This window comes from Dromaius novaehollandiae, chromosome 7 (assembly GCF_036370855.1).
Source record: "Dromaius novaehollandiae isolate bDroNov1 chromosome 7, bDroNov1.hap1, whole genome shotgun sequence".
NCBI lineage: Eukaryota > Metazoa > Chordata > Aves > Casuariiformes > Dromaiidae > Dromaius > Dromaius novaehollandiae.
Window position 1 is genome coordinate 26,037,723 of NC_088104.1, and position 25,987 is coordinate 26,063,709.

The window sequence follows — 25,987 nt, forward strand, 5'->3', positions numbered from 1 at the left end:
GTGTTCAGGAGGGTTATTTATTTTGTTTGTAATAAAAAGCAGTTTGTAATCAGGCTGGAGTGATGGCTTAAATCAGTTATTAAAATAATAATAAATATGTTGCTTTGTGTTTATACTTTACTCCAGCACTTAGGGCTGTAGCACATGAGTGCATCAGCCCCCGAGGGCCCAGGCGAGTGGGAAGGTGGGGTCCCCTCTGCATCTCTTATGTCCCAGTTTGGACCAAAACCAAGACTGAGTCACATGTGTTGATTTGCCTTTTTGGGTTTTAATGGACACACGGAGGTTTTGCACAGTGACTACCAAATGCAAGTAGAGCACACATGGCTCAGGCGGAGATGGCCATTTCCAAAACGTTTAGAAAGGACACTGTGCTGTTTGCCCTTCTCTGGGACCCAAGGCACTTAGCATTTTGGCTTTGATCTGCTCACTTGCAACAAATGCAGTGAGCATGCCATCCCTCAAGTTAAACAGCATTTTTCTTCATGGTCAGTAGCCCTCTTGGTGTAGGTCTTTTTAACCTCAAATCTCGGTAGATAAATAGTTGTAATTGTGGAATATGGAATTCTGGCCTTTATGATTGCAAAGACAAAATGGACGATAGGATTTTAGCTCAGCTGTGAGAGACTCTAGAGATTAAGTTGCTTATTTGCCATGTTCTATCCAAATAGCAAGTACTTTTCTTGATATTTTGCTGTTTAAACAGACACACACTAAGGACTTTGTGGTGATGGCAGGTGATGGCAAAAATCAGTATCCTACTGAGAATGCTTTGAATCTAAGGTTACAGATAGGCAGTAACAGTAAATCGATCACTTACACCCTCCATGATTTACATAAATTAGGAATAATAAATACTTCCTCCCAAAGCAGACCTGTGCTCTGACAGTATCACACAACAAAACTTGTGACGGTGTTTGCTAGGAAACCTGACAGCTGTGGTAAATGTAATGTGGGAAGGTGCTATATGCATTTATTGTGTGTTATGCAAGTAGTGTGATTTTAAGGAGGGGCAAAATGTGGCTTAAACTTGTACAGCCGCAACAGTGATTGTAGCTGTCAGATACTGCTTCTTTGCTTCTCTCGAGGCGGGGGGGGGGGGGGGGGGGGGAAGATGAGACTTCATTAGAAGAATTCCAGTCAATGACTGGGTGGCGCAGAATTGTCTGAGGAAGTTACAAAACCTTGTTTTTCTTTTACTTTCTCTTCTTTCTTTCTAAAAGGACTATGCAAGGAACTATACTTCATAAGCGTATGCTAACTATTAGCTAACATATAGCCAAATGTATTGAGAACAACACGTTTGTCACAGATGTATTAATGTTTTTTTTAAATGCTACTCTTTGTTTCCAGGCCTTTTTGCAAATGTGCAATCTGCCAGTCCGTGTGGTTTGTAGGGCAAATGCAGAGTATATGTCCCCATCTGGTAAGTGTGGCCTTCATTTATATTACTGTGTTATACCTCCATTGTGATACCATGGCAACTGCGCCTTGTCTTGCTGATAACAGTCGGTCAGTGCTACCCTGTGTGGGTTGCCTTTCCCCCTCCTCTCCAACGCAATTTCTCTTCTGTAAACAATTAAAACAGTCAACTGCAAAGTAACATTAGTACAATATGTAACTAAGCCTGTGAATGCAGTAGGTACATATAGCATTCAGACAGTTCAAATGTCTGGTGGAAACCTTCTCTAAAATGCCTGAGAGTTGTGTCATAAAAGAGAAAGACATTTATTTCCAAAATGTCGTTATTCTGCATCCATTCCTGTTGCTCAGTGAATGCTTTATTTTCCTATTGCTGGAGTGAAACAAAACAGGAGAAACAGTATCTTTTGTTACCTTGTCTGGGAGATGATTGCTGGTGTGTAGATACTCGAGAAAAATGAAGGGTACATTGCTGGTATTAAGGGTGACAGGCACATTTAAGTCTTCCTCTGATCCATGAGATTGTCCAAAAAAACCCAAACCAACAACTCACCACCACCCATAAATTAAGTATTGGCAGTGTACAGTGTCTGCAGTCTGCTGGGGGTGACTGGTTGCCTAAAAACTTACCCTAAAGAAAACTCCTGAATGCAGGGCACAAAATTCTGGCAATCCTTGCAGTCCCTCCCAAATTTTGGTTGTGTTGGAACATATTTATTTGCTAATTACCTGGCTCTGGCTGTAGTATGCAACATGGAAATGCCTGTCTGTGTATGTCTGCAGACTGTATGAGTTGTGCTGCTGCTACTTGGTATTTCAGTCAAAGCATCTGGAATTACGCTATTGAGGAAAACCAGTTGCTTGGCAGCAGTGAAAATCATAGCAAAATATGGGGATACATAAGTTATTCCTTAGTAAAGGTAGCTTTGGAACGCTGAATCCACGCACAGAGGAGTTTCCTACACACTTAGGAACAAGACTGGTAATAGTTGCGTTCTCTCTCCTCTCTGCAGTCCACATCCCATGTTCACACTCGCTAGCATCTGATATTATAATGTGGATCTGAACCCTTTCTGCTGGCTGAAAAAAATTGAGCAAAAGAGGGAAGCTTATACTGGTTCAATTTTAAGTGTAGGTAGGAAAACAGATGTGGTTCTTTTTGCCCTTACTCCTGGAATCCTCATTAATTTTATTCACTTTCCCAGTTTCATTTCTTTATAACGTTTTGGTTCTTTAATGGTTCTTCATAGGAGGTTTTATTTGCTCCCTTCCCTGCTCCCACCACCCCAGTCTCACAGCAGCAGTAGACAGAGATGTGCATCTCATCATTTGGTGGGAAAGTTTTCTACATCTCAGTTGTCATAATGGCAAAACCGTTTCCAAAGGGAAAGTCAGAAGTGAAGTACTAAAAGATTGTCTTTATGTGTGAAGTGCAGTCTGACTGAAACCATTGGGTTCTGCAGCTCGGCAAGGCCTGCATTTCCTGTGCGATACCCAGCGTATGGCTTCAGATGAGGCTTTTGTTGGTATGGTGCACTTCATTTATTACCCTTACGCTGAGTAGCCAGTGAGAAGTGAATCTCACGACAAAAACCATGACTGAAACTGCTGTTAGCATGAAGTAGACCTTCCAGTAGGTTTTATGTGTTTCAGTGAACGGAATGAATGTTTTTGCATTTGCTGAATGTATTACTAATAACATGTTTGGCGTCAGGCAGGTATTGATCTTGCTCTTTGCGTTCTCTATAGAGGGCAGAGTTTGCCCACAGAGAGGTGGGCAGGAAAGCGTGTGCTGTACCCACCGCAACAGGCAGGCTCCTTTACTCTCTGTGGGCATGAGGCCTTCTTCGGGAATATAAGATGTCCAGCATTTGTCTCCATTTTATGGGCAATTGCAATGATACAAGTAATCACAGAAGATTTAAACTGACCGGGTGCTCGGGAGTGTGGTGATGTGGCAGGGTGGCTCCTGCGCGCGGGAGCCCGCAGCCCCGTGGGGTCAGCACTGGGAGCAGGGAAAAAGGGCCGTAAGGCAACTGCTGCACTTCCTTGCGGCTTCCTGGGGGTAACGGCCCTTCCTCTGGTATCTCCGCCTGCCCTACAGCTTCCCCTCCGTTCTGCGTGTGAGAAAGACGTTAGCAAGCAGAAAGACTTGGAAGCCTTCCTTTCCACAGCCCTAAGCTGCCCCGGTGACACAGTTGTTTTCAGCTGCCTTTAGAGGACTGGCCGTTTTTCGCCCTGCTCCATGCTGGATGCTCAGGGCTCAGCTGCACAGTCTGAACATTTATCTTTACTGATGTTAGGCTTTTAACGCAGTTTTGCCTCCAAGACGATGGAAAAGCTCCCTTACCTTTCCCTCCCTCCCCCCCCCCCCCCCCAAGAAAGTGAAGGTATGGGGCTGGTATTGAAAATCGATTCCTCACTCCATCTTGGAAATGCCAGCCCTCAGTTAGAGGGTAAAGATGGGGCAGCTCGCAGGAGCCAGCTGGCCCAGTCGGGGGAGTCTGAAGGGGCGGAGGAGAGAGCGTCGAGACCGGGCCTTGCTGGCCGTGCGCGCGCGCCTCTCCCGCTTGCTGTGCGGGCACAGCGGCACCTCTGCCGTCGCCCTTCCCGCAGCCCTCTCCCCGGCAGCGCGTCGGAAGGGAGGGGGGGACGCGCTGTGCCGTAAAACTAGCCGAAACTTTACCCATGCTTATTGTAAGAAGAAAATGATGTTCAGGTATGCCTGCAATATTTAGTTGTTTCAAAAAATGGAAATTATTTTTTTGCATGTATAAAATGCTCTTACTAAAACACATTTCTCATGTTACAGGCAAAGTGCCCTTTATTCATGTGGGGAATCAAGTAGTATCTGAACTTGGGCCCATAGTCCAGTTTGTAAAAGCCAAGGTAACAATACGTTTTCTTCATAAATTATTGAATGGCAAGTTAATCATGCTTAGCACCTGTGCTAATTTAGTGTGCTCTTCTGGAATGTTACTTAATTTTTTAAAACTATGTAGAAGTCTAGTGCCCTTTTAAAAGAAAGATATGCTGGAATGGGAGTTGTTTGAGGTGGAAACAACATGAAATGTACTCAAGTTCTGGCAGTAAATTCTGTACAGGATTTCTGCCTACTAGTTCCAGTTCCTGAGCTTATTTCTTTGTACATGTGCCTTATCTTTGGGTCTCAGAAACAGAACTCTTAAATCCGGAGCTGACTGGTTTAAATCTTGAAGTGTCAGATGCTGTTTATGCTTGCTTTTGATTTTTTTTGTGCACTTTTAAAAACTGTTCTGTTTACTGAGCGGTTGATAAAGTTGTATCACATGTAAATGTGTTTACTTCTTGACAGAGAGATACACTAACTGGGAAGCTGTGCACTATACTGTGTTCACCTATAACTGAAAATAGACTACATTTCTTGCAGATTAGCTATATTATATTATGATGATTTCTGTTTAATACTAAAGGACATTTTATATAAAAAGTACCTATTTAATTTGCTATTGTACTATGTGAGAGCTCAGGATCTGAGCCAAAGCCCATCGACTTCAAAGGTCCCTGGGTTGGGCATTGCTGAATATTGCAGTATCCTCTCTTGCACGTGTGTATGGTTGTTTTTTTGAGTTTTGTCTGTTGTTTTTTTTCCCCCCCATTAGGGCCATTCTCTCAGTGATGGGTTGGATGAAGTCCAAAAAGCTGAGATGAAAGCCTACATGGAATTAGTCAATAATATGCTCTTGACAGCAGAGGTACAGAAAACGATAGTAGTTCCACACGCTTGAATGAGTGATTTTAGGCAAAAAAGCCTTAAGATTTTTTTTCTTATATTGGAGGCACTACATGTTTTTCGAGGTAAAAGCAGACAGAAGTAAATTTTCTTGACCCAGTGGGCTGCTTGCTGAAATAGTTTAATGGACAGAAGGCACACATACAGCTCCCCTTAGCTCTTTGAAGTGTGTCATGTAGCTATAAAAGCCCATTTCTGTGGATGGAAAACGTCAGTGGTTCCTGGGATCCATCCCATCCCATAGCTACGCTGGGCAGCCCCGCTGTCAGCTTGCACAGTCCACGTCCTCCCGTGCCTAGTCCATGGCTAGCTTACCGTGCAGTCCACGTCCGTGGCCAGTTATGTGACATAACCCCAACAGAAACAGTGTTGGAAACACTTGCAAACTGGATGTGGCTCAGGAGCCACAGGCTGGCCACCAGTGTGCAGATTGTGCGTGGTGTGTAGGCAACAAGAGAGCGCCCTCAATCTCAGCTTGGCCCTGGTGCTGGGGAAGTAAGAGCTGGCAACTAGCCTTTTGCCTTCCAGTTTTAATTTCTTTTCTGTGTCCAGAGGTCTAATAGAAAGAATTAAACGGAAACTTAATCTAATATAGAAAAGAAAATTCTAGCGAGAAATGATTGTCTCTATCCTCCTTTATTGGGAAGTTTTAGTAAGTGTTCTTTCTGTTCCTAGTTGTATCTCCAGTGGTGTGATGATGTTACAGTAGAGGAGGTGAGTGGTTCTGCAGCATTTATCTTAATTAAAATTTAATGAGAAAACACTTTTGCTCACAATTGCAAATCCCTACTCATAAATGAAACATTTAAGTTGATACCTTTAATGATACAGTCTTTTCACTTTAATTTTGCTTGCATATACATTTTAGGGAAGTTATGTGTCATTACTGGAGGTAGCTGACTGCAGAATAGATGTTTTTTATATATATTTCTAAGGTAATAAACAGTCATGCTGCAAACTACAAATTCTGCAAATAATTGCAGTATATCACACAACTCCCTTTCTCTTTCACAAAGCCCTTTCTGACAAAGGTGTAACTTTGTCTGATACATGTGAATGTTAGCTATTTTGTAAATAGAATTATCTGGTTTGTTGTTGTTGTTGTTATAAAAATGCAACTTTCTGTTTTTAAACAAAGATTACTCACCCGAGGTACGGCTCCCCTTACCCGTGGCCTCTTAACCGCATTTTGTCCTATCAGAAGCAATGGGAGATCAGGCGAAAGATGAAAGCCATTGGATGGGCTGGCAAGTCACTTGAACAGGTCAGTGTGAAAGGCAGAACATTTCTTTATGCTGTTTTGTTTATTTCTTTCTTTTTTAAGGCTTTGCAGAAGTAACGCTTTTATGAAGCAGAAGTAGTAAAAAATATATTTTGTACTTAGTTATCTGGAGTCAGGTGTCTAGCTTCAGCAGCAATAAATCTTAAATTTTATGCACTCTGAAGGCGTGGGGAGAGAGATATTTTCCCATGAGTGTGTATCTCTCTTAGTTATTAGTTTAGGCCATGGTCCTGAAAAAGGATTAGAAGTTATGGCCCCCACTTCCTGCATGGTGTTAATAGGTGCCCTTTGCAGGATTGTGGCTTCACCTCTGAGGTCTAAGAAACATACAAAGCAGTTTTGAGGTAGCAGTTGGTACCTTTAAGCTCAGTTATAAATGTTAAGGAAGACACTTCATCAGCACTGCTATATGTCAAATGTTGTATTAAGTAACTCGTATCTACCTGTGTACTGTGTAGGTCTGACTGTGACTTTAACAGCTTTTGATGTTGAAGTGTTGTGTATTCTGTTTCTGCTGTTGGCACAAGTTCAATAACAAGGTTATTTTCGTAGTGTTGGTGTTTTCTGGCAATATGGATACTTTCTCTCTTGTGTGTTTTTGATAGGTGCTTGAAGATGTAGATCAGTGTTGCCAGGCTCTCTCCCAGAGATTAGGAACACAACCGTATTTCTTCAATAAGCAGTAAGTAGTAACTCTTTATTGAAATGTTACATCCAAGAATGTGGTGTATGTATATATGAAAAACTCCTGTTTTACTTTAATGCTACATGATTAGTTAAGGAAACTCAGATATGTGACTGGAATATAAATATGAATGTAATATACTATGTAATTTCAGAAAAAAGTGATTGTAGGTATTAAAAGGAAAGTTTCTGTAAGATACGTGTTTTTTTCCTCTTTTGGATTTAGTTTTACTTCTGTTTGTTTTTATAGAATGCACCACAGCTTACACATGCAGCAAACTTATACCTTTACACAGTTAATTTTTTATAAAAATGATACACTTAAAGCTTTGCTTGCAATTCTCAGGTAACATTCTCCACTGGATACAGGTCAGTAAATGTGCATCATGCAGTTCTGATCAAACAGCTTTTCTTGCCCTCGTTAACATCAGTGACAGCTCTGAATGAACTGAATTAGTGTGAGGACATCTGCACACTGTATGAACTGTGGGAGAATGCTAGCTTTTATTCAGTGAAGGACCAGTTACAGAGTGAAAGCTAAGATTTGCATTATAAAGAAAAAAAAATCTGGCCTTCATGGGATGCCCTTTGCTCTCACCAGTTTGTTCAAATTGCAAAATGCAATTTTTTTCTGCTCCTCATAATTCAGTATTTTTTGAAATATGGATTTAAATAACATCTGGGTTTGTATTACTTGCTGGGTTATATACAATGCCGGTAGGTGTGGTGTACTAAGCTTCACTGGAAACCTCGAGGTTTCCTATGCCCTTGTTTTGGTATGCGCTGTAGCCAGTGCCAGAGGTTCTGTGTGTTGATCTATAATAGGGAAGTAACACTGGAAGTGACAAAGTGGCTAATGCCTTTGTGTACTGAAGAAGACTGAGAGACAATTAACCAAGAGCATACTCAAATTTCTGAAAAGAGTCCTCCTGTGATGACTTACCTCTATATCCTACTGGAAGTCTTTGTCCAGGTCATCTGTGCCTCAGGGTCTTAAATGGAGGAGGAACCAGGAAATTATCAAATTTGCTGCCAGTGTAGCTCATGTTAGTACCTCATCTTCTGCGTATAGACTAGACTGGGAAATGCCCAAGTCTGGACTTCAGATAACTACACTTGGACAGAGAAATGTCTTCAAAAGGCAGCATATGGTCTTTGATACTTTTCTCTATCTCTTTACCCCTTAATTTTTTCAAAGTTGAGGCTAGATGGGTAGTATAAATTGAGTAGATATAGTATGCGCTACAGAATAAGTTTGAATTGCCTCTTTTTAAATCATTATTAAACACAATGAACTATCTTCTAAATTTTCTTTATTTATTTTTAAAGAAAATAGGTTGAGGTTTTTGTTTTTAATTGTTTGTTAGCCAGGCTTCCTTGGTACATTTTCAGCCTTTATGCCTTTCAACTGTCTGAAATATTACCAAGAAACTGTGTGTTCGTAGTCCAGTGTTTTTCAGACTGTGACCTCTGGGAGTGTGTAGGAGGTACATAAGAAAAGCAGCCTGTTCCCAACAGATTTAAATTTGCTATACAAGGGTACACATCTCCACTGCAGAATTATTAGGGGCCTACAAAGGGAAAGGCTAAAAATTTCTTAGAAAGCCGTCCTGCTGCTTGCCTTTTGCACTAGTGAAGTTGTTAATATATTTGAAAAAGAACTTTTTGTTTGTCTATGGACTGCTTAGATGCAAAGGTCTGACATTCCAATACAGAAGGTTTGTACCTAAAATAAGGTAGGACTGAAGACATTTGATAAACAACTGTTCCTTTATGGAACAAAAATTAAAATATCTGCTTAGTCATTTTTCATAAAAGAGAGGGTTCTAGCTGCTTTCATCCTGGAGCTCCTTTTTCCTGTTGTTTAAATGATTCTTGAATGTCGATAAGCACAAGGAGGACGTTTTATGCATTTTTTCCCCTTCCTCTTTGGTTTTGCAAGATAAGGTTTGGGTTTATTATTCACATCTGTAAGGGAACCAGGGGCAGGGGGACATGACCCAGACCTTATAAGCATTTTACCTTGCTACAGAGCTCAGAGGTTGGAACACAGCTCATAGTGGATCCGTAACTGTGCCCCTTCTTAGAAGTGCTGTTCTCACATTTCTAAGCTACCAGAAATGACTTTAAGAAAGATATTGTACTGAGAATTAGCAGTATGGTAATATACTGAATACAAAGTTTAATGCTTGATTACTTCCCAATTCTTAGATTATGTGGCTATCTAAAAGTTATTCAAAACAGCAGGGTTTTTCTTTATCAGGACTTGGCTTCCAAAATACCTGTTCTTTGTTGTTTTTTTACAGACCAACTGAATTAGATGCTCTGGTATTTGGACATCTCTTCACAATCCTTACTACTCAACTAACCAGCGATGAACTCTCTGAAAAAGTGAAAAACTACAGTAATCTCATAGCCTTTTGTAGACGAATAGAGCAGCAGTACTTCGAAGGTCATGATAAAGACAGCTCTGCAAGTGCTACATCCAGATCTGCTAAGAGGTCCTTACTGAAATAAGCATGTTGTTTGATGGTCAGGATGGATCCCATCTGAGAAATGAATATTGTTTTTGTTGTTCAGTTAATTGGTTTTGAAAATGGAAAGATATGTTAGATTTTTGAAGCTGCCAAATCATTCTGGAGCAAGAAAAACTTTAAATGCAGTTGTTGTATGATAGAATATGTTGTATACATTTAACCTGAAATGACTGTATGGGCACTTCCATTTTAATAGCCTGTATGCCACTTAAGATTAAGTGACCTTGGAAAAATATTATATCTGTATTAAGAAATAAAATATTTTTAAAAGTTTTTCTTCTGCCTAATTTTTGTGTCTATGTAATAAATAGATTCTGCTGATCCTCATAGCAAAGAGACAAAAGGAAAGCAATTTGCATGAAATAGCAAAGAAATGATTTGACTACAAGGTAAGACTAAACATAGGAAAATACTACTTCCTCCCTGTGCCCCCCAGCCATTCATGTGCTTGCACTTCAAAAATTCACATGTACAAAGGGACCAGTATTTATAAACTGGTGAGTGAAAGTGGGGCTCTGACCTTTTTTTTTATTTTTTTGCCTCCCACACTTCCTATTAGAGTAACACTTCAAGACTTTTTTGCATCTTTCCAGTAACTGCTGCACTGATGGAAGATGGGAAGTTGGCAGCTAAAAGTGAAGTCCTGTCACCACAGAGGCCAAGGCCACTTATGAGCAGGAGAAGTGCAAGCTTCCCAATGATGTTCCAGAAAGATACTCTGTGGCAGAAGTGGTGGTCACTCTCGTCCTCTGCCTGGACTGCTAGCAGGTGCATCGTAAGTGATGTCTGATAATCAGGTGGCCATGGGCATGAGTTACAAGAGACAAATGGGATTCTGGTGACAGGACATTTAGAAAGCAGCTATGTGGTAAACTAGTGAGAATTGCTAAGCTGGGAATGAAAGGACTCATTAGAAAAATCTACATTTTCCTACCTTAACCAAAATGCATTCAGGAATTTGGTGATACAAATGTCTTGGAGCTGTGCAGCACACAACCAATGCAGTTTTATTCAGACAGTTCTTATTTCGTGTCAAACCAGCTGCTGGCTCTCCTTATTTCTTACTAAGTGTGTCCTGCCTCTGCTTTTTTCTTGTTCACCTTTAGTGTTTGGATTTACCTCTCTTCTGCCTATGACTTCCCAGTTTTCCTCCTCAGCTTGTCTTGCTCTTTGTCTGAGAGAGGGATTTGCTATGTAAGCATCTTTCTACCTGTTTCCACCTCCAGAATGTCAACATTACTTCTGAACTTTGAAGTGCTTGCTGGGGTGCTTACCTTCGCAAAGAGGTATTGAGGTATGAGCCTGTGGTTGGCATGCCTTGGTCCTTCTGCTTCCATATTTTCCTAGGGTACCTGCTGGCACAAATAATACAGCAGTAAGCACAGAAATATCATTGTGGTGCTCCAACAACTCGGCAATGCAGAACTTGGTAAGGGAGATTGCCTTTGTCTAGGCAAGGCTGCTATCTGACTAGCATTTCTGTGAACACATTAAATAGTACCTCTCTGTTCTGCTTTGTCAGTTTTTCCAAAAGTGCTAAAAAACTTTGGGGGCAGGGTGGAGTATGTTGATGGCAAAAAACACTCTTTATGCACTGTGAGTCCCAGGCACAACTGGGAACCAGCTAAAGCAGTTTGATTAGTTGAAACCATTTCATTTTGTTAATATGAAATATGTGCTCTTGACTGTCCTCAGTGTCAAAGTGCTTAATGGCTTGAACTGGTTATGCAGTGGTCATGAGATTTTTGGCTGCCATTTCCTTATCTCTCCAAAAGTCAGCAGAAAGCAGCTGTGTACCTTGGATCAGCAGGGTATCTCTTGACTCCTCGTGGCTCATAAAGGATCACAACTGCTACTACTTAGTCATACTGTTGTCAGCTCAACTGGAAAATGGCAGCTGAACGCCTACTGTCCAGGATTAATACTGGAGTCTTAGACTGACTGTAGTACCAATGCATAGCTGGTTCTCTTGGCCTTCTAGCAAATCACTCTCACTAAGAGAGGAAAATTGCACTTTGTCCTCCATTTCAGTCTTAGAAAATTTCACAAGTGTATGTTTCATACCAATACCTTTTCAAAATAAAATTCATACTTAGTGACAATTTCTGCCACCAAACAATTGGTAGCTGAGAACCCAGACATTGCAAATTCTGGTTTTAGAGCTTTTAACTTCAGAAGGGGGGGGGGGGGGGGGAAAACCCACTGGGGAAGCTATATGGCTTATCTGGAAAATATACTGGAGTGCTATGGAAGTGGTTTGGCAAAAGATACTGATCTGTTACAAAGAAAGTTTGTGTAACACTGTCTGAACTACTTAGCCTGCGCTTATCCAGACAGGCAAATTACACAGAGTTTCCAATATTGAAGTGAGATGACATGCAGAAACAGATCTAGAAGCTAAATTAAATAGTTCCTGAAAGTTTAACCACCCCTCTTCTTGCTGCTTGTGTGTGACTTTACAATTTGCTTACTAATTAAGTTATAAAGGGGAAAAAAAAATTTTTTTAACGTCCTTAGCTAAAAGCATACTTACATATATGGCATGTTTGCCACAGGGCTGGTTATCGCTGAGACTGCACATCATTCTAGTCAATGAAGTATTACAGTATGTAAACTTAAAATTACAGGAAAAATCTTGGGTTTGCTACTAATGTCAAAAATAGATATTAAACATGTAGCCAAAAGACATGCTTTGCACTTCATGAATATGATAAGGATATGTATCATACTTTTAAAAATAACATCGCTAGCATGACTACTGTTACAGAGCAGACTGCTCTGAGCACTGAGGACCAAAGCTTGTAGCCCATGCTTAAGAACTGGGAAGCCAGAATCCAGAGGAGGACACCAGTGCTGGAAGGTTGGACTGCTGCTGAGATGCTGTGTGCCGGTCCAAAAACAAACAAAAAGTTGAAACAAGGCCCGTGATAAAAAGTTGGTTACAGGATGGAGGAGGGGAAGGAAAAAAAAAAAAAAAACCCAACACCCTTTATAGCAAGAGATTCATGCAAGTCAGTCAGCCTGCCTCATCCAAGGCAAAGTAAAGGAGGCTTTCTATTAGGCTGAATGTCCCTCTCATCTAGCAGACAAAGGCTGTGAAAGTCTATGAGATACTCGGGTATCTCTGCCTTTACACTTGGGTTCTTTGCTTTTCTAGAAGATATGCCATGACCAAAGTATAATTGCTGGACTAGAGGCAGGAATCAGATCAGGAAGTCTCATAGACTGTCTTGTGTAGGATGTCTGGGTGATAAGACTTATTTTCTTTCATAGCTTTTACAGCTCAAAAATCCCAAGTTCCCAGAGGCTGTTTTGGGTGAAGAAAGCAGACAGCTGGAACATCTTAAGTTTCCCAAATTAAGACAAAAATTAGATTTCTAACAGAAAGAATGCTGGTAGCAGCTGCACTGAGGCTTAGCATATATCCTCTGACTGTGCCCCACCAAGAACTGCAGGAGTAAGTCAACGTTGCACACAAATCCATAAAAACATACATAACAGTGAATAGACACAGATTCTTAATAATGTGTGCAATACTTATCCATGGTTATGGGTTTTCTTTCTTTCTTTCTTTTTTTTTTGGCTGCCTTTTTGTGCCATGTATTAATGGGTTCATATGGAGATGCTCAAGTTGAGCTCAGTGCTAGTTAGAAAGTAGTCGGTTCTTTTTCTTGCCTAATGGAAATAAAACAAATGGGAAAGTCTGTGAAAACAGAACGCTGCCTCCAGTGCCAAGGCATTTTGTGCGCGTGCGTGTGTAAGGGACTACTCTTGCTATCTGTCTGCAGCAGGGCAACAAACCCACTGAGCACAGTTATCTGTTCTGGTCGTTTTGGGGAGCCTGGTGTTTTCCATCAGAAATGCCTTGTGCCAAACATTATGAAGACCTTGTTTGCCTGCCCAGCATAACGTGCAACGCGTTCATCATGGTGTGGTGGGAGGGTTGCTTTTCAGAGACGAGAGTGCCAGCAGGGGCCTGGTGTGTGACAAGGGCTTGTGGGCAGGGGGTACAACACAAATAAACAGAAGGAGGAGGGGGTCACACTGTTGGTGGTGATCCAGAATTGTTGCTTATCTTGTATATGAACAGATTTGACTGTTTCAGATTGAAACAAAGTTCAGTTTTTAGTAGCTTTTTTTGTTCATATTATGCTACTTTGGGCATGAAAAGTGGCAATGTTATTGTGCAACTGTTACTGGATGCTCAAAATTGTGTCCCACAGGCACAGGTTATTATCTAGTTCTTTACAGTGAGAGAAGAGCTCACCTACTGTCTGCTGTTCTGTTACTGCCCTGGATCCGCACAGCAAGGGCTACTGCCTTGGCAGCATCGAAATCTTCATCAAGAGGCCAAACAGTAATTAGCATGGACAGAGCTGTTCGCATGACGAGGTGACCAGAGGCTTATCTGAAAAACAGAAACCCAACTCTGAGCCTGAAATACCCTGTGTTTCTCCCAATGTATTACTGCTTCAGATGTAGTTTTTTGAGGGTCTCGTTTTTTTTAATAGACCATTAAATGGCACCACATTTCCCTTTTATCTTCCAACAAGCAAGAAAAATTCTCCCAAGGAGGTGAGCTAGTGTTCAGCCTGCTGAATTTAGCACTGCCCGTAGAAGTGGGGGTACTGCGTATCCCGTTTCACAGCACCCAGCACAGGGAAAAGGGAGTGACAATTCTGCACCACCGCAGTCAACAGCAAGACAGCTGTTGACTGCAAAGGGAGCAGGATCTCAGTCACCAGCATTACAGTACTGGATCTCTGTGTCCAGCTGGGAGCCTTTCCTGAGGCCCTGGTTTTACTGTCCTGCTATGGAAAGGGGTCTCCTTGACTGGGGAGTCTCTGAAGCTACATTTTATGATGTTGTGATGAGATTCCAAAAGGGACATTATGCACAGGAGCTTTAGTTATAGCAAGGCTTTTCCTAGGATCTAACACTGTTCATTTATCAGATAGTAAAAAATTATAGTACAGAGTGGCATTAATGAGATATTCATCTGCTATTTTCTCTGCCTTTTATTTCCCTCCCACCCTCCCCCCTGAGGAAAAAACCCAACAACCTGGCAACCGCCTGCTTCTCAACCATACTTAAAGCTCAGTGTCGTGGAAAAAAGAGCCTAGCACAGCCCTGCGCACGGAGAACGCTGCTGAGCCACACTTAATGATGCCTCTTAGGATCAGCTGTGCTGCCAGCAAACGCTTCATTTCCTGTGGCTTTCTTTCTTTGCAAGCCGAGTGCAGCTCCAATGGCTCTCACAACAATTATCACCCACTTGTTCTGCAGGTTTGAAATTTTTTGCATTAGTCAGGTTGAGAAATTCATGGTATTAATCATGACTGAAGTTGTTATTTATCACCTGCTGGGTGAGAAATAATAATTTTGGCACTACTGGGGCAGCAGGCCAGAAGTACCAAATTAAGTAAAACATCTAAACACCAGCAAGGATCATTTCTCTGATTAATGAATTGTTACAAAGAAAAAGTGCTACTCGTTATCTGATCTTAGGATAAAAGTGGGAGTTGGAAGTAAAAAGCATTAGCAAAGTCAGGCTCCGCTGTGATGTAGCTTGAAACTTTCCTGGCTGATTTCTCTTCTGTCATTCACTAACTGTTAACACGCAGTCGTCTGCCTCAGAGGTTTGTAATGCTTGGCGCACGCCCCCATCATCATCATTTTTTAAAAGTAGCATTTGGCAGGGAGCTCTATATCCATTGTGTAATTGCCTCGAAGAAACGTTCAAACGACTTTCACCTTCAAGGGCTTGTCCAGGCTAGAAACTTTTGCCATAGGAACAGTTACCAGTCTGGCAAAACACCATTGTGCGAAGGCAATAACAGGGCTTCAGGAAATAAAATAAGCGACACCGACAGAAGCATGTTTATACCCAGGCAACTGTATCCATACTGGGGCCATAACTCACATACTAGATAAAAAAATAAAGTGTAGCCACCTAACAAGAATTCTTATGTGCGTAAACACAGAAAGGATTGGCCTACGCTGAAGCAGTTACATTAAAAGGAGGTCTGTATATGCCATTACAGCTCTAAACCGCCACGTCACGGCGACATACCACAGCCTCCCCCTGCAAGACCATTGCAGGGAGCTGAGGTCCCGACTCTGTAGCACTTCCCACAGGAACTATATTTTCTGGCTTCATAAGTGAGATGTAAAAAAATGACTCTCAGCTTTAAATACGATTGAAGAAACCAGCCCAGGAGAGAAGCACCACCACTGAAAGCAAACATTAACTTTGTCTTCAATTTTGCTTACTGTGGCTTACAAGAAAGAAAAAAAAAAGACATATATATATATATATATATATATATATATATATATAGAGAGAGAGAGAGAGAGAGAGAGAGAGAGAGAGAGAGAGAGAGAGTTTTAGAGGCCCCTTTTGGCACCAATCAATTCATTTGCTGAAAAGACAACACAGACTTTTTACATAGAGAGCATCAAGGATTCTCATCTATTGCTGCAGGCTTTAAATTTAGTATTAGGTAAGGTGAAGAACTTCCCACTGTTCACACAAACTGGCTACCCTGCTAACCTCTGTGGTAGCCAAAATAACTATGCATACTGGCTTGGCTGATGGTAGAGGCTGACTTGAAATCAGGAGCTGGCAGGAGAGGCTAACGTGAAATCACGCTTCTCTTATTTGGCTTAATGCCGAAAGTCTTCCAGTTTCTCAAATAAAGAGGTTTTTGTAAGTAAGCATACTGTGAGGTATCACATAAATGCTCTCTGGTCCACACTTTTTGCCTAGAAGTAGAACCTAAGTTTAAAAGGAAACCTAAAGATCTCAAGAATGTGGGATGAGATGGTCACTCTCCCTCCAAGCACTGCTCAAACCATTAGTCTTCCGGGGTTTGTGACTTCAGTTTAGTGACTTCAGTAGGATTTGAAACAAGAATGAAAAGGATAATCATTCACAGAAAATAAGAGCAACAGGTATTGTTGCAAATAGAAGAGCATCTTCCTAGGCTGGCCCAGCAGCCAGGCAGTCTGCATTAGCCTTGTTGCAGGCATTATAGGGAGGAACTAGTGCAGCTTAGCCTTGAAAAATTCTGTGGAGCTGAAAAGACCACTAGCCCCCGGGTAGTCCAGTCAAATTCTGGCATATCCCAGTTTCTAGAGCATTTTCCTCTTCTGAGTTTGTCTTCCCTCAGCAGAGATTTACACTTTTTAATACCATTTCCTGCTAAAGACTGGACAGCAGCAAGTCTGTCTCCCTAGCAATACATCTCAGGTTGTCTCTGTCATCCTTTCATGCATGGCAGCATCTCTTCTCTTGCCTTTACCGACAAAATAAAACTTTGGCCAGATTTTCCAACTTTGAAACTATCTTTTGCTGGTCACATCGTTCTGTCACTGTTGAGATCGACAGTGCTGTCACCAACACCCAGGATCATCGCCTGAGATTATCTTGTGCTCCTTCATGTCTCAGATGTTATCACTTGGACTTTTAGAAGATTAAGAGTTGTTCACTTTCCTTTTTTGTCAAGTCAATAAAAACTTCCCTTTAGGTCCATTTCTGTTCCCACCTTAACTCCTGTAAATTCCTCTCTCAAACTCCTTTGCAGTTTCTGTTGGCTCCTTCCCTCACAAGTGTGCAGTATCTTGATCAATGATACCTCCTAGCCAAGAAGTATATAGGTAATATTACTATCTCCAAGATCTCTTTCATTTGCAGCTTTACGTCTGTGTTGTGGCACGTTTAAGGAACTAGTTGATTAAGATCACTAGTTTGGGGGTATTATGGGAAGGGTACATTGTTATCTACTTAAATAAACTTCTCTCCAACATATTTTGTCTTAGGTTATAATGTTTTGGAAAAGGCAGGTAGGTCTATGCATGTGTGTAATGATCACCAGTGTTAGGCTAGTCCTGACTGTTACTTCTATATTACATTTAAGCAGGAGTGCAAAGGTCTTTTCTCTATGCCAAAACACGCTTGTAGCAAAAGCCTAAAAACACTGCTTCACTGTTTGTGAAAATTGCTACCAGTCATCTGATGAAAATCATTGGACGAAGCCTGGAGAGCTCCAGCACACTGTTTCCACAGAGGCACTTTTTGGGTCAGTGTGTGTCCCTGGGGCCAGTCTGGCTGCCCCCTCCTCCCGACCCCCGCGACTTTGCTACTGCACCAGGTTCCTGTGCTGGGAAAAGCAGGGAGCTCATAGAGCAGACACATGTTTAGGAAAGTATTTAACCCCTTTTGGCCCACTGCCCTCTCTGCCTGGGAGAGATTCCTAGCACTGGTAAGATCACCATAGTATCTGTGGCCAGTTAAAAGAGAAACCAGCATGCTGTCTCGGATGTGTTCAGACTGAGAGAAGCACCCTGCACCCCTACCACCTTCTGCTTCCTAAGGCTATAACGAGTCCAGTCAGCAACAAGATGTGTTTCTATAACCTACTATGATGCTCCAAATCTGCTCTTAAGTGATTTAACTCACTAATCACAAACAATTGCAATAATAATAATAAACCTCCCACACAAATTGCCCTATTAAATTTGACAAAATTCAACATTGGAAAGATTGGAAAGTAAGATTAAAACTTACTTGGATAAAGCAGTTCTCTCAAGTTTCTTTGGCACTCTTGTATTATATTAATAAAAATGATCAATGTAGTCATAAACTGTGATTTACTGAGGAGCAGACTGAGAAAAGCTTGGAAGGGCAAGAAGCAGACTCCTCACTCCCGAGAGGGATAAAAGTGCAAAATGCTTTCAGAAAGGAGGCTTTCAAAAGAGAGGAAAAACTGGTAGCACTAACAAAGTGGAGGTCCCTTTCAATCCTTAAATCAGAGCGGTGCGTTTCTCAGTATGTCGTCCTTCTCACCGCAGTGAATTGGAGCCATCTCTTGCACCGAAGCCAACAGAAGTTGTTTGATCCATCACTACACAACACATTTGAAACGTCACTGATCTGCTATCAAAAGAGTGATTTCTAGCCAAAGATTATGAAATGCTTGGCAAACTTACGCAAGCGGATGAGTCAGACAGAAAAACCTGTCTGCGGAAGAGTGAGTCAAGCCACAGCAGTTGCAAGTAATTTGTCCCAAATGTGAGCAGGGCAAAATCTAGACCAGGAGCCTAGAGGCTGGTTTCCCCACTCCATGCTCCATCCACTGCACAGCATTCTTTGCTCCTATTTTAACCACAACAGCCTCCGAAAAGAATGCTTCAAAGGCATTTCATGGTCGTAATAAATGAACCATCAAAAAATAAACAAAGCACACAGTAACTGAGATGATGCAACCTAACAAATAGAAATAACTAAGATTGCCTCATCATCTGCTTGTTTCCAAAAGAATAAAACCTAAGTCACTTATAAAGGCTTCACCCTTCCTCACTCCTCTACAACCCCTTGGGAGTCACCCAGAAGACAGCACCACTTTGCTTTGCTTTCCCATCTTTAATATATATTCATTCCCATTTTCAAATTGCCATTTTGCAGTTCTAAATCTCTACCCCCACTAATTTCTGCAGGTCAGAATCTGACCCTGATTTGAACAAAATCTGGAGTCAAATATTCACACCAGAATGCTTCTGCCTTGCTGCATGTCAGATGCCATCTTCCTGCAAATGTTTCACACACCTTGGAGTGCAGCTTGTGGAACTGATGAGGTGAAGAGCACTGCCGAGCAGCTCTGTGCTGGTAATCACAGGACTGAAGAAACACATACATCATCTGCCACATAGGTTGGCATTTCAAGTAAAAAACCTTCACAATGTGTAAGATGTTGGACAAATGATGGCCATATGCATGTTTGTCTCTGTGCAGATGTCTTTGCATTCTCAGCTTGGAAAAAGCTGAGGTAGGCTTCTTTGCCGACAGTTTAATATTAGTGACACAGTTTATGTCCTCTGCAAAAACAATAATGGAGGATAAGGTGACATAAATTATTTGCAAATCGTTTGACATATGCAGGGCATTGTCCTTGCAATAATCACCATCAGTCTGTCAGTTTAAGATATGAACCGTGCCACTGCCATTTTATATCATTGTGTTAAGCCTTCACATGTTGTAATTTTACAGATTTGTTCTTTGGAGAACAGTGCAACACAAATCAAATTGTATTATGTTTAGTCATATGCTGTGTGGAGCACCTTGCTGCGATTGTGTCGGGGGGAGGGAGAGATGAGGAACAAACAAACAACTCTAGATAGAAGGCAGCTTCTCAAAAGTTAGGAAATTTGTTAGATACCATTACTCAACTTTTGTGGTCATTAGTCAAGGCAAGAGGAATTATGTAAATTCATGCTAACATCAGTTGCTGGCTGCATGAACAAAGTGAGCACTGGAAAGCACCGTACTGACAGATCAATTTAAAACATCCTTGTCTTTTTTGTTTCTCCTCAACAGTCAAGCACAACATCCGATTCTGACAAATACGGTGTTTTTTTTTTTTTTTTTTTTAAGTAAATACACTGATTTCTTTCAACTCGCAAAAGATCACTTCAAGACCCTGAAGTAGGTGGGCAGTAGTATTAACTATGCTTTTCATAGAGACACAGAATGTTTCTGGAATAGCAATTAACTCAACATTGTCTCTTTTATTTGGTACAAATTAATTCCTAGGATACATTTTGCACCCTCCCCTTTCCTTTTTTTTTTTTTTTTGGACTGCTTTCTTTAAAAATTTTTTTAATTTGAATTACAGATTATGTTGAGAGTCATTCAAAAGTGTATTCTAAGTGTATTCAGTGTTATATGGTTTATATTAACCATTTGAGAAACATATTAGTATTTCAGTGCGTCTTAAATGGTAAAGGAGTCAGTAGGAAATACTGTATTACGCATTCTGGAGTACCACATTTCAGTGACTTTTTACTGTATTTTGAATAGAGAAACATGATTTGTTTTCCCTTGGGAAAGTTCCCTACATTCAGTTGTCAGCAGAACAGAATCTTTCTGCTTCCAGTGAGCTCTTAAACTAGAAAGATTTATTGCACTTACACCCTTGAAAGAACATATCTTTTTCTTTGAAGGCAGCCATTATCACCATCCCATTTTATATCTTTTCTGATAAGTGTAGGCAGTAAAGCAGATAAACTCCTTGCATACCAATTAAAGACACATGCACGCTAAGACACTGTATACTATCAGAGATGCTCAGAGTCATATTCTTCCTAACACAGTAGATATATCTAAGGAGTTTGACTTTTATTATTCTCAGCTTTACACCTCTGACATTTCTAAAAACATGGAGGAAATTAGTGAATTCTCACCCAAGACTCTATTGTCTAATCTTGCCCCACTGCTCATGAATTATGGAAAATGACAGATCAGCTGATGACGTACAACAGGCTATTTAAAAATTACCCTTTTAACAAAACCCTGTGCCACGAAAGGCTTGCCACTGAATTTTACGCAGTCACCTGACAAAATATTGGTCTCATGCTAATTAATACCTTAAACAACTGCCTCTCTTTTTCTTTCACATCCAAGCTGGTGTGATCATTTTTATGCACAAAACATTTGAAAACTAGACCACTGAACCTCAGGGAGCCTCCTTCTTTGTCTCAGGTAAGATGCTGAAAAACAGCTCTCATTCTTAGCAACCTGCCTTGGATTTCTCCATTCTGAGATTTATACAGGATAAATGTGGGCTGAGAAACATTTTAAGGTTCTTAAACACAACCTCCTCTGACTGCTCACGCAACTACTCCTTCTTCAAGTACCTTTTCCCAGACAGGAAAAAGGCCTTTGATCATACTGGACCGTGAAACTGAAACCGAGAGGGTTTGTACCAAAAGGCTTGCCCGACTGAGATCATTGTCCCAGGCCCCAACAACGGACAGCTGTATTAGGAGCTACAAGTCCAAGGGCTGTTGTCTGACCTGCAACGTCTGACTGCAAGATGAGAGGCAACGCTGCCTATGAAGCCTCCAACTCCAGCATCTCCCGCACTTCCCTTGCATGCCAGTCTAATGCTGGAGAGACTAAGCCCACGCTCTGGGCTGCAGGCCCCCGCTGCACATCACGGGCGCCTTCGCATCACCTCCTCGTGGAGGACTTTGGCTGCATCTTCTGTCACGACTCAGAGATTCTCCACTTGCATACTAGTCCAAAGCAGAGAGTCCCTTAAATAACACCTCTCTTTTTCTCTGGCATACTATATGAGTTACATATATTTCTTGGCAGAGCATCTTTGAAAGTACTTACATTTCAGTGCCACTTCCTACCACTGAGAGTCCTATTTAGTGTGCAAATTCACTGTGGCAGAAGCTACTTTGTTGTATTCATTTCTAAACACACAGCAGGCTAATATAAGCCCTCGAGCATTAGCATATATAGACAGTGTCAACAATACTAACTGGCTTGGGCAAGTTGTTCAGCTAAACCTCTTCCCCTCATTCGACAGCTGTCCAGCGTGATGGTGTCCTGCCTCTCGTGGGTATGAGAAGCTCTGGACTGCTCCATAGCAATCGCACATCCAAGGAATCTTATCTGAGTGGTTCCTTTTCCCTATGCTCTAATTTAAAATAAATTAATATATTTACCCATTACATTACTGTTCGCTGGACGACAATAATCTGTCTGCAGCATTATCTGTGAACTTATTGTTACCTCCCCAAGAATCTCACTCAGGGTGTTCCCTGAACCACAGCATCTGAACACGAGTGACTTCCCTGTGCTCTACGGTCGAGCTGCTCATTTTCTGCCAGGGTTTCCTTCAGATAAGAAACTAGAGAAAGCAATACATCTCATTCAAAACATCTGAAAGAGCTGAAGATATATAAAGCACTAATCAGTAATTAATACAAATAAAAGAAGCAATCTTTCATGTAGGTGGTAATAATAATGCTCTGGAGTTTGTTTAATCCATCTTTTTGTCAAACGAAGCACCAGGGAATTTGCTTGCAACAATCAGAGTATTTTCAGAGTCTCTGATGTGCAATATGGGTTTTAGAGCTGTTAACACAGGACTCAGAATATATCATCAGAGGCAATGATTTTAAAACTAATAAGCTAGGCTGTAATAAGCGGAGAAATTTTGTTAGATCTTTATAGGCAACTCACAAGTAAGTTTTCCAAAGAAAACCCTTTTTTACTTTACATAGGAATTCTAAGAGTATGACAATGTCTCACTGCACAAATCCGTACAGATCCACTTTCTTCTATATCAAACCGCTGAGAGAAGCTGGAATACTGGGCTTCTACCCTTCAGCTCCAGAGAAATAAGGTGTCCTTCATAACATCAGACAATCCTGAAACCCTTTAAATAGCACTGTATTCATTATAGTTAGTGACAATTACATGAGTGACTTCCTGACCGCAAATATGATTCATTACTCTGCAGTACAAGTAATACCTCTAATACAGTATGCATTGAGTTGACCCAAAATAGCTACTGCAGAACAGTTGTTCCTGAACAAGTCCATGGTAGACTTTTTGTAATGATTATAACCACACATAAGAAGAACAGAGTATCCTGCCATGTAATTATTTGGCACTATCCCTAAATCTTTGTGTAAACTAAATTTCAAAGGTAGACAACCATAAACAATGCTCTAGGAGTTCTTAGGTATAATTTGCCCGGAACTTGCCTGGAGGTTATTAAGTCCTGCTTTGAATTAAACAATTTGCATGCAATGTTTAGTCACCCTTTAACTCCACTGCTACCATCTCTTTTCAAGTAAAAAAAACCCCAAAACAAAAACAAAAATGCCAAGAAGAAGAAAGGGAGATACAAAGTAAGCCTTCCTTCTGGGTAAAGGGGGTAGAAAGTGAGATTTCCAACCCTGCTAAACCTAAGGATAGAGCTCCAGCCCTCTCCACGCTCTGGAATAATGCAGACTACTAACCCGCTGAAGCCAGGGCTACACCAGTGCCTGAACTTTCTTTAAAGGGATGTTGGTGCTTCCCTGCTATTGATTTTTGATGTCTACATATTGCTGAGGATCAGGGCCTCAGGGCTTACACAAATTAGTAAGACTGGAAATATTTTGAAAAATTACCTGTGTCCATTGCCCTTCTGTAGGTCCTAACCATAAAACCTAACCATGGTCCTAAACCATAAAAACAGACCTATTCTGCATATTCATTGTCACTGTCTTTCTAGGACGAGATTACTCGCAGGCCCGTGCTGAGGATCGCTCAGATCGTCCTCAGCGTTCACAACAGGCGGCAGCACTTGCCCAGCGCCAGGCCACCCCGCGGCTCTCCCGCGCGGTGCCAAGGCAGCTCGCAGCGCTGCTCACCCAGGCCCACGTCCGCCGGGGGGGAGAGTCTTCACACAGGCAGCTCCCGGCCCTGGCCCCCCGGGCCGGGCAGGCATCGCGGCCAGCGCCGGCGGTAGCCTCCCTCCTCGGGGCTCAGCGCCTGCTGCCCGTCTGCCGGCCCTGCTCGCGACAGCACGGCCGCGCCGGTGCCCCAGCGCAGCTCTGGCCACCACTGGCTCCTCGGGGCAACCTCCCCGAGACGCGCAAGCCAGCACCTCACAGCAGCTCTTGGCTTATCACCCACTCTCCGGAGAGATGAAACCACCATTTGGAAGATTAAACTCTTCCTAATGGTACTCAGTACCTGAAACACGTATCCTGCCTGATATCTGCCTCACCAGACAGTAAAGAGTAGGTGAAAATCGGACTCTCTCCATCACTGAAGCCAACGAGAGTTTTTCCACGAACTTCAGAGAGGCCAAAATTTCACCTGCATTGCTTAGGATTCCTGCACACAAGGCAGATCCAGGTACATGCAAAGGAAAAGCCCTATCAGCTTTCAAAAGAATCAGCAGAAATATTACTTCCCATTTAGCTTAGATGATACTAAACATTTGTAGTAATCTTCTTTCAGCTCCTTTTCTGTTCCTTTTTATAACGGTTGCTAGGTTTAGCCTTCTAGCCAACAACTGCTGCCAAAGAAGAAGACTGGGAGCTGAGCTGTATTTAATACTAAATTATCCAGGTGGGTCCTCTCAGTTCAGCTTTAAAATTTTTATTATTTTTTTCACCTTCTTGTCCAAGTGTTGCACCTGCTCCCTTGACTAGGGCAGCAGCAATTTAAATTAAACCTCAGACCAAGCACTATCTGATGCTACCTCTGAAAAACCTCACTGACGCAGTTTTAGAGTAATTCCAGTGCCCCAGCAAATGGCGCACCTCTTTGTTCTGGCTTGTAAAATGGCATTCAACAATGCTGGTATAAACTCTAAAAAATCATCATAAGTAATAATTAAACATTAACAGATTAATTCCAAGCTTGTTAACCCTTGATAATACTACTATTAATTCTATAGAGAGGAAAGTGAAACAATCACATGAAAACAAAGCACAAATAAAGTCCATAAAATACACAGGAAGTATTTCTAATATTAATTTTGTAATATGGTAGTGAAATAAAATATGCAGCAGCAGCAAACAGAGGAAAGCTGATGGACTGCCAAAGCTATTTCTCCTCAAAGTGCAGGTTGCTCCCGAGCAGTTAAGCTGAGGGAGCACTCAGTGCTGAGATAAGTCTGCCTACACAGGCATTTTCAAAGGGTTCTTCCAAGGCCCACATGCCACTCTCAGATCTGACATGGGATCAAAATTAAAGCTGGGGGTCATGTGAAAACCCAGCCAGACTGTGTGAGACAGCCTCAGACAGGGGGTAAAATTCATCTAAGCACTTTATCTCTGGCCTCAAAGGGTGTTCCTATGCTCACTGTCTTCATATCAAAGAAGTTCTGCTTATAGACAGTAATCTATTGGTGCCAGGGAGCTATGGCTGTATGATATATGGCCATGGGCAAAATGATCCTGTCCATGGGTTATCACTGGTTCTAATTATAGGAAGACACAGGCTACTGAGTCGGGGCCCTTTCATTGGAGCTGAGAGGACAGCAATCTCCAGAAGAGCTGCAAAGGAGGACAGATTCATTTGACTGATTGCATGATGTCTGAATTAATGGTCAGGAAAAGAGCTATTATTGTGCTCTTACTGGTAGGCTGCTTCAGAAAGCTTTTGCTGTGCTACCTACTTGAATGTGGAAGCAAAAGCAGTACATTCCTCAATACATGACCATATTACAGATTCTGTTTTGTGTATTTGGGAATTTTGTATGTTTGTGTATTTCTGCGTTTGTATGAAAGGACTGCACTGCTTCCATGGAAAGCTAAGCATTATCTGTAACCCAAATGAGCTACGCACATAGCCCACTTTTTGCCTTGGCCAACACCTGGTTAAGGGCTGCCAGGGTATTTCAAACCCTAAAAACAGAAAGCTTTTAGGAAAGATGGAAAAGTCTTACCTCAGGCTGACACACTCTGAGACAAGGCAAGGGCGACTGCTGA

General features: G+C 41.7%; 1 protein-coding gene and 1 long non-coding RNA gene across 4 annotated transcripts in view; one reads left to right on the forward strand and one right to left on the reverse strand.

The window, feature by feature from the left end:
* MTX2 (metaxin 2) overlaps nt 1–9,970 on the forward strand; it is a 37,918-nt gene extending 27,948 nt beyond the window's left edge. For 2 of the 3 annotated variants that reach the window (XM_064514993.1, XM_064514992.1), the window contains exons 4-10: nt 1,354–1,426; nt 4,235–4,311; nt 5,064–5,156; nt 5,870–5,908; nt 6,333–6,458; nt 7,082–7,158; nt 9,467–9,970. In XM_064514993.1, coding sequence (XP_064371063.1) covers nt 1,354–1,426; nt 4,235–4,311; nt 5,064–5,156; nt 5,870–5,908; nt 6,333–6,458; nt 7,082–7,158; nt 9,467–9,677 — 696 coding nt within the window. In that variant the 3' untranslated portion in view covers nt 9,678–9,970. The remainder of the gene's footprint in view (nt 1–1,353; nt 1,427–4,234; nt 4,312–5,063; nt 5,157–5,869; nt 5,909–6,332; nt 6,459–7,081; nt 7,159–9,466) is intronic. The other variant, XM_064514994.1, reaches the window with a different exon arrangement.
* LOC112978862 (uncharacterized) overlaps nt 8,457–25,987 on the reverse strand; it is an 82,590-nt gene continuing 65,059 nt past the window's right edge. The window contains exons 3-4 of the long non-coding RNA XR_003258034.2: nt 13,965–14,105; nt 8,457–11,052 (exon numbers count right to left, since the gene is read on the reverse strand). This is a non-coding gene — a long non-coding RNA (uncharacterized LOC112978862). The remainder of the gene's footprint in view (nt 11,053–13,964; nt 14,106–25,987) is intronic.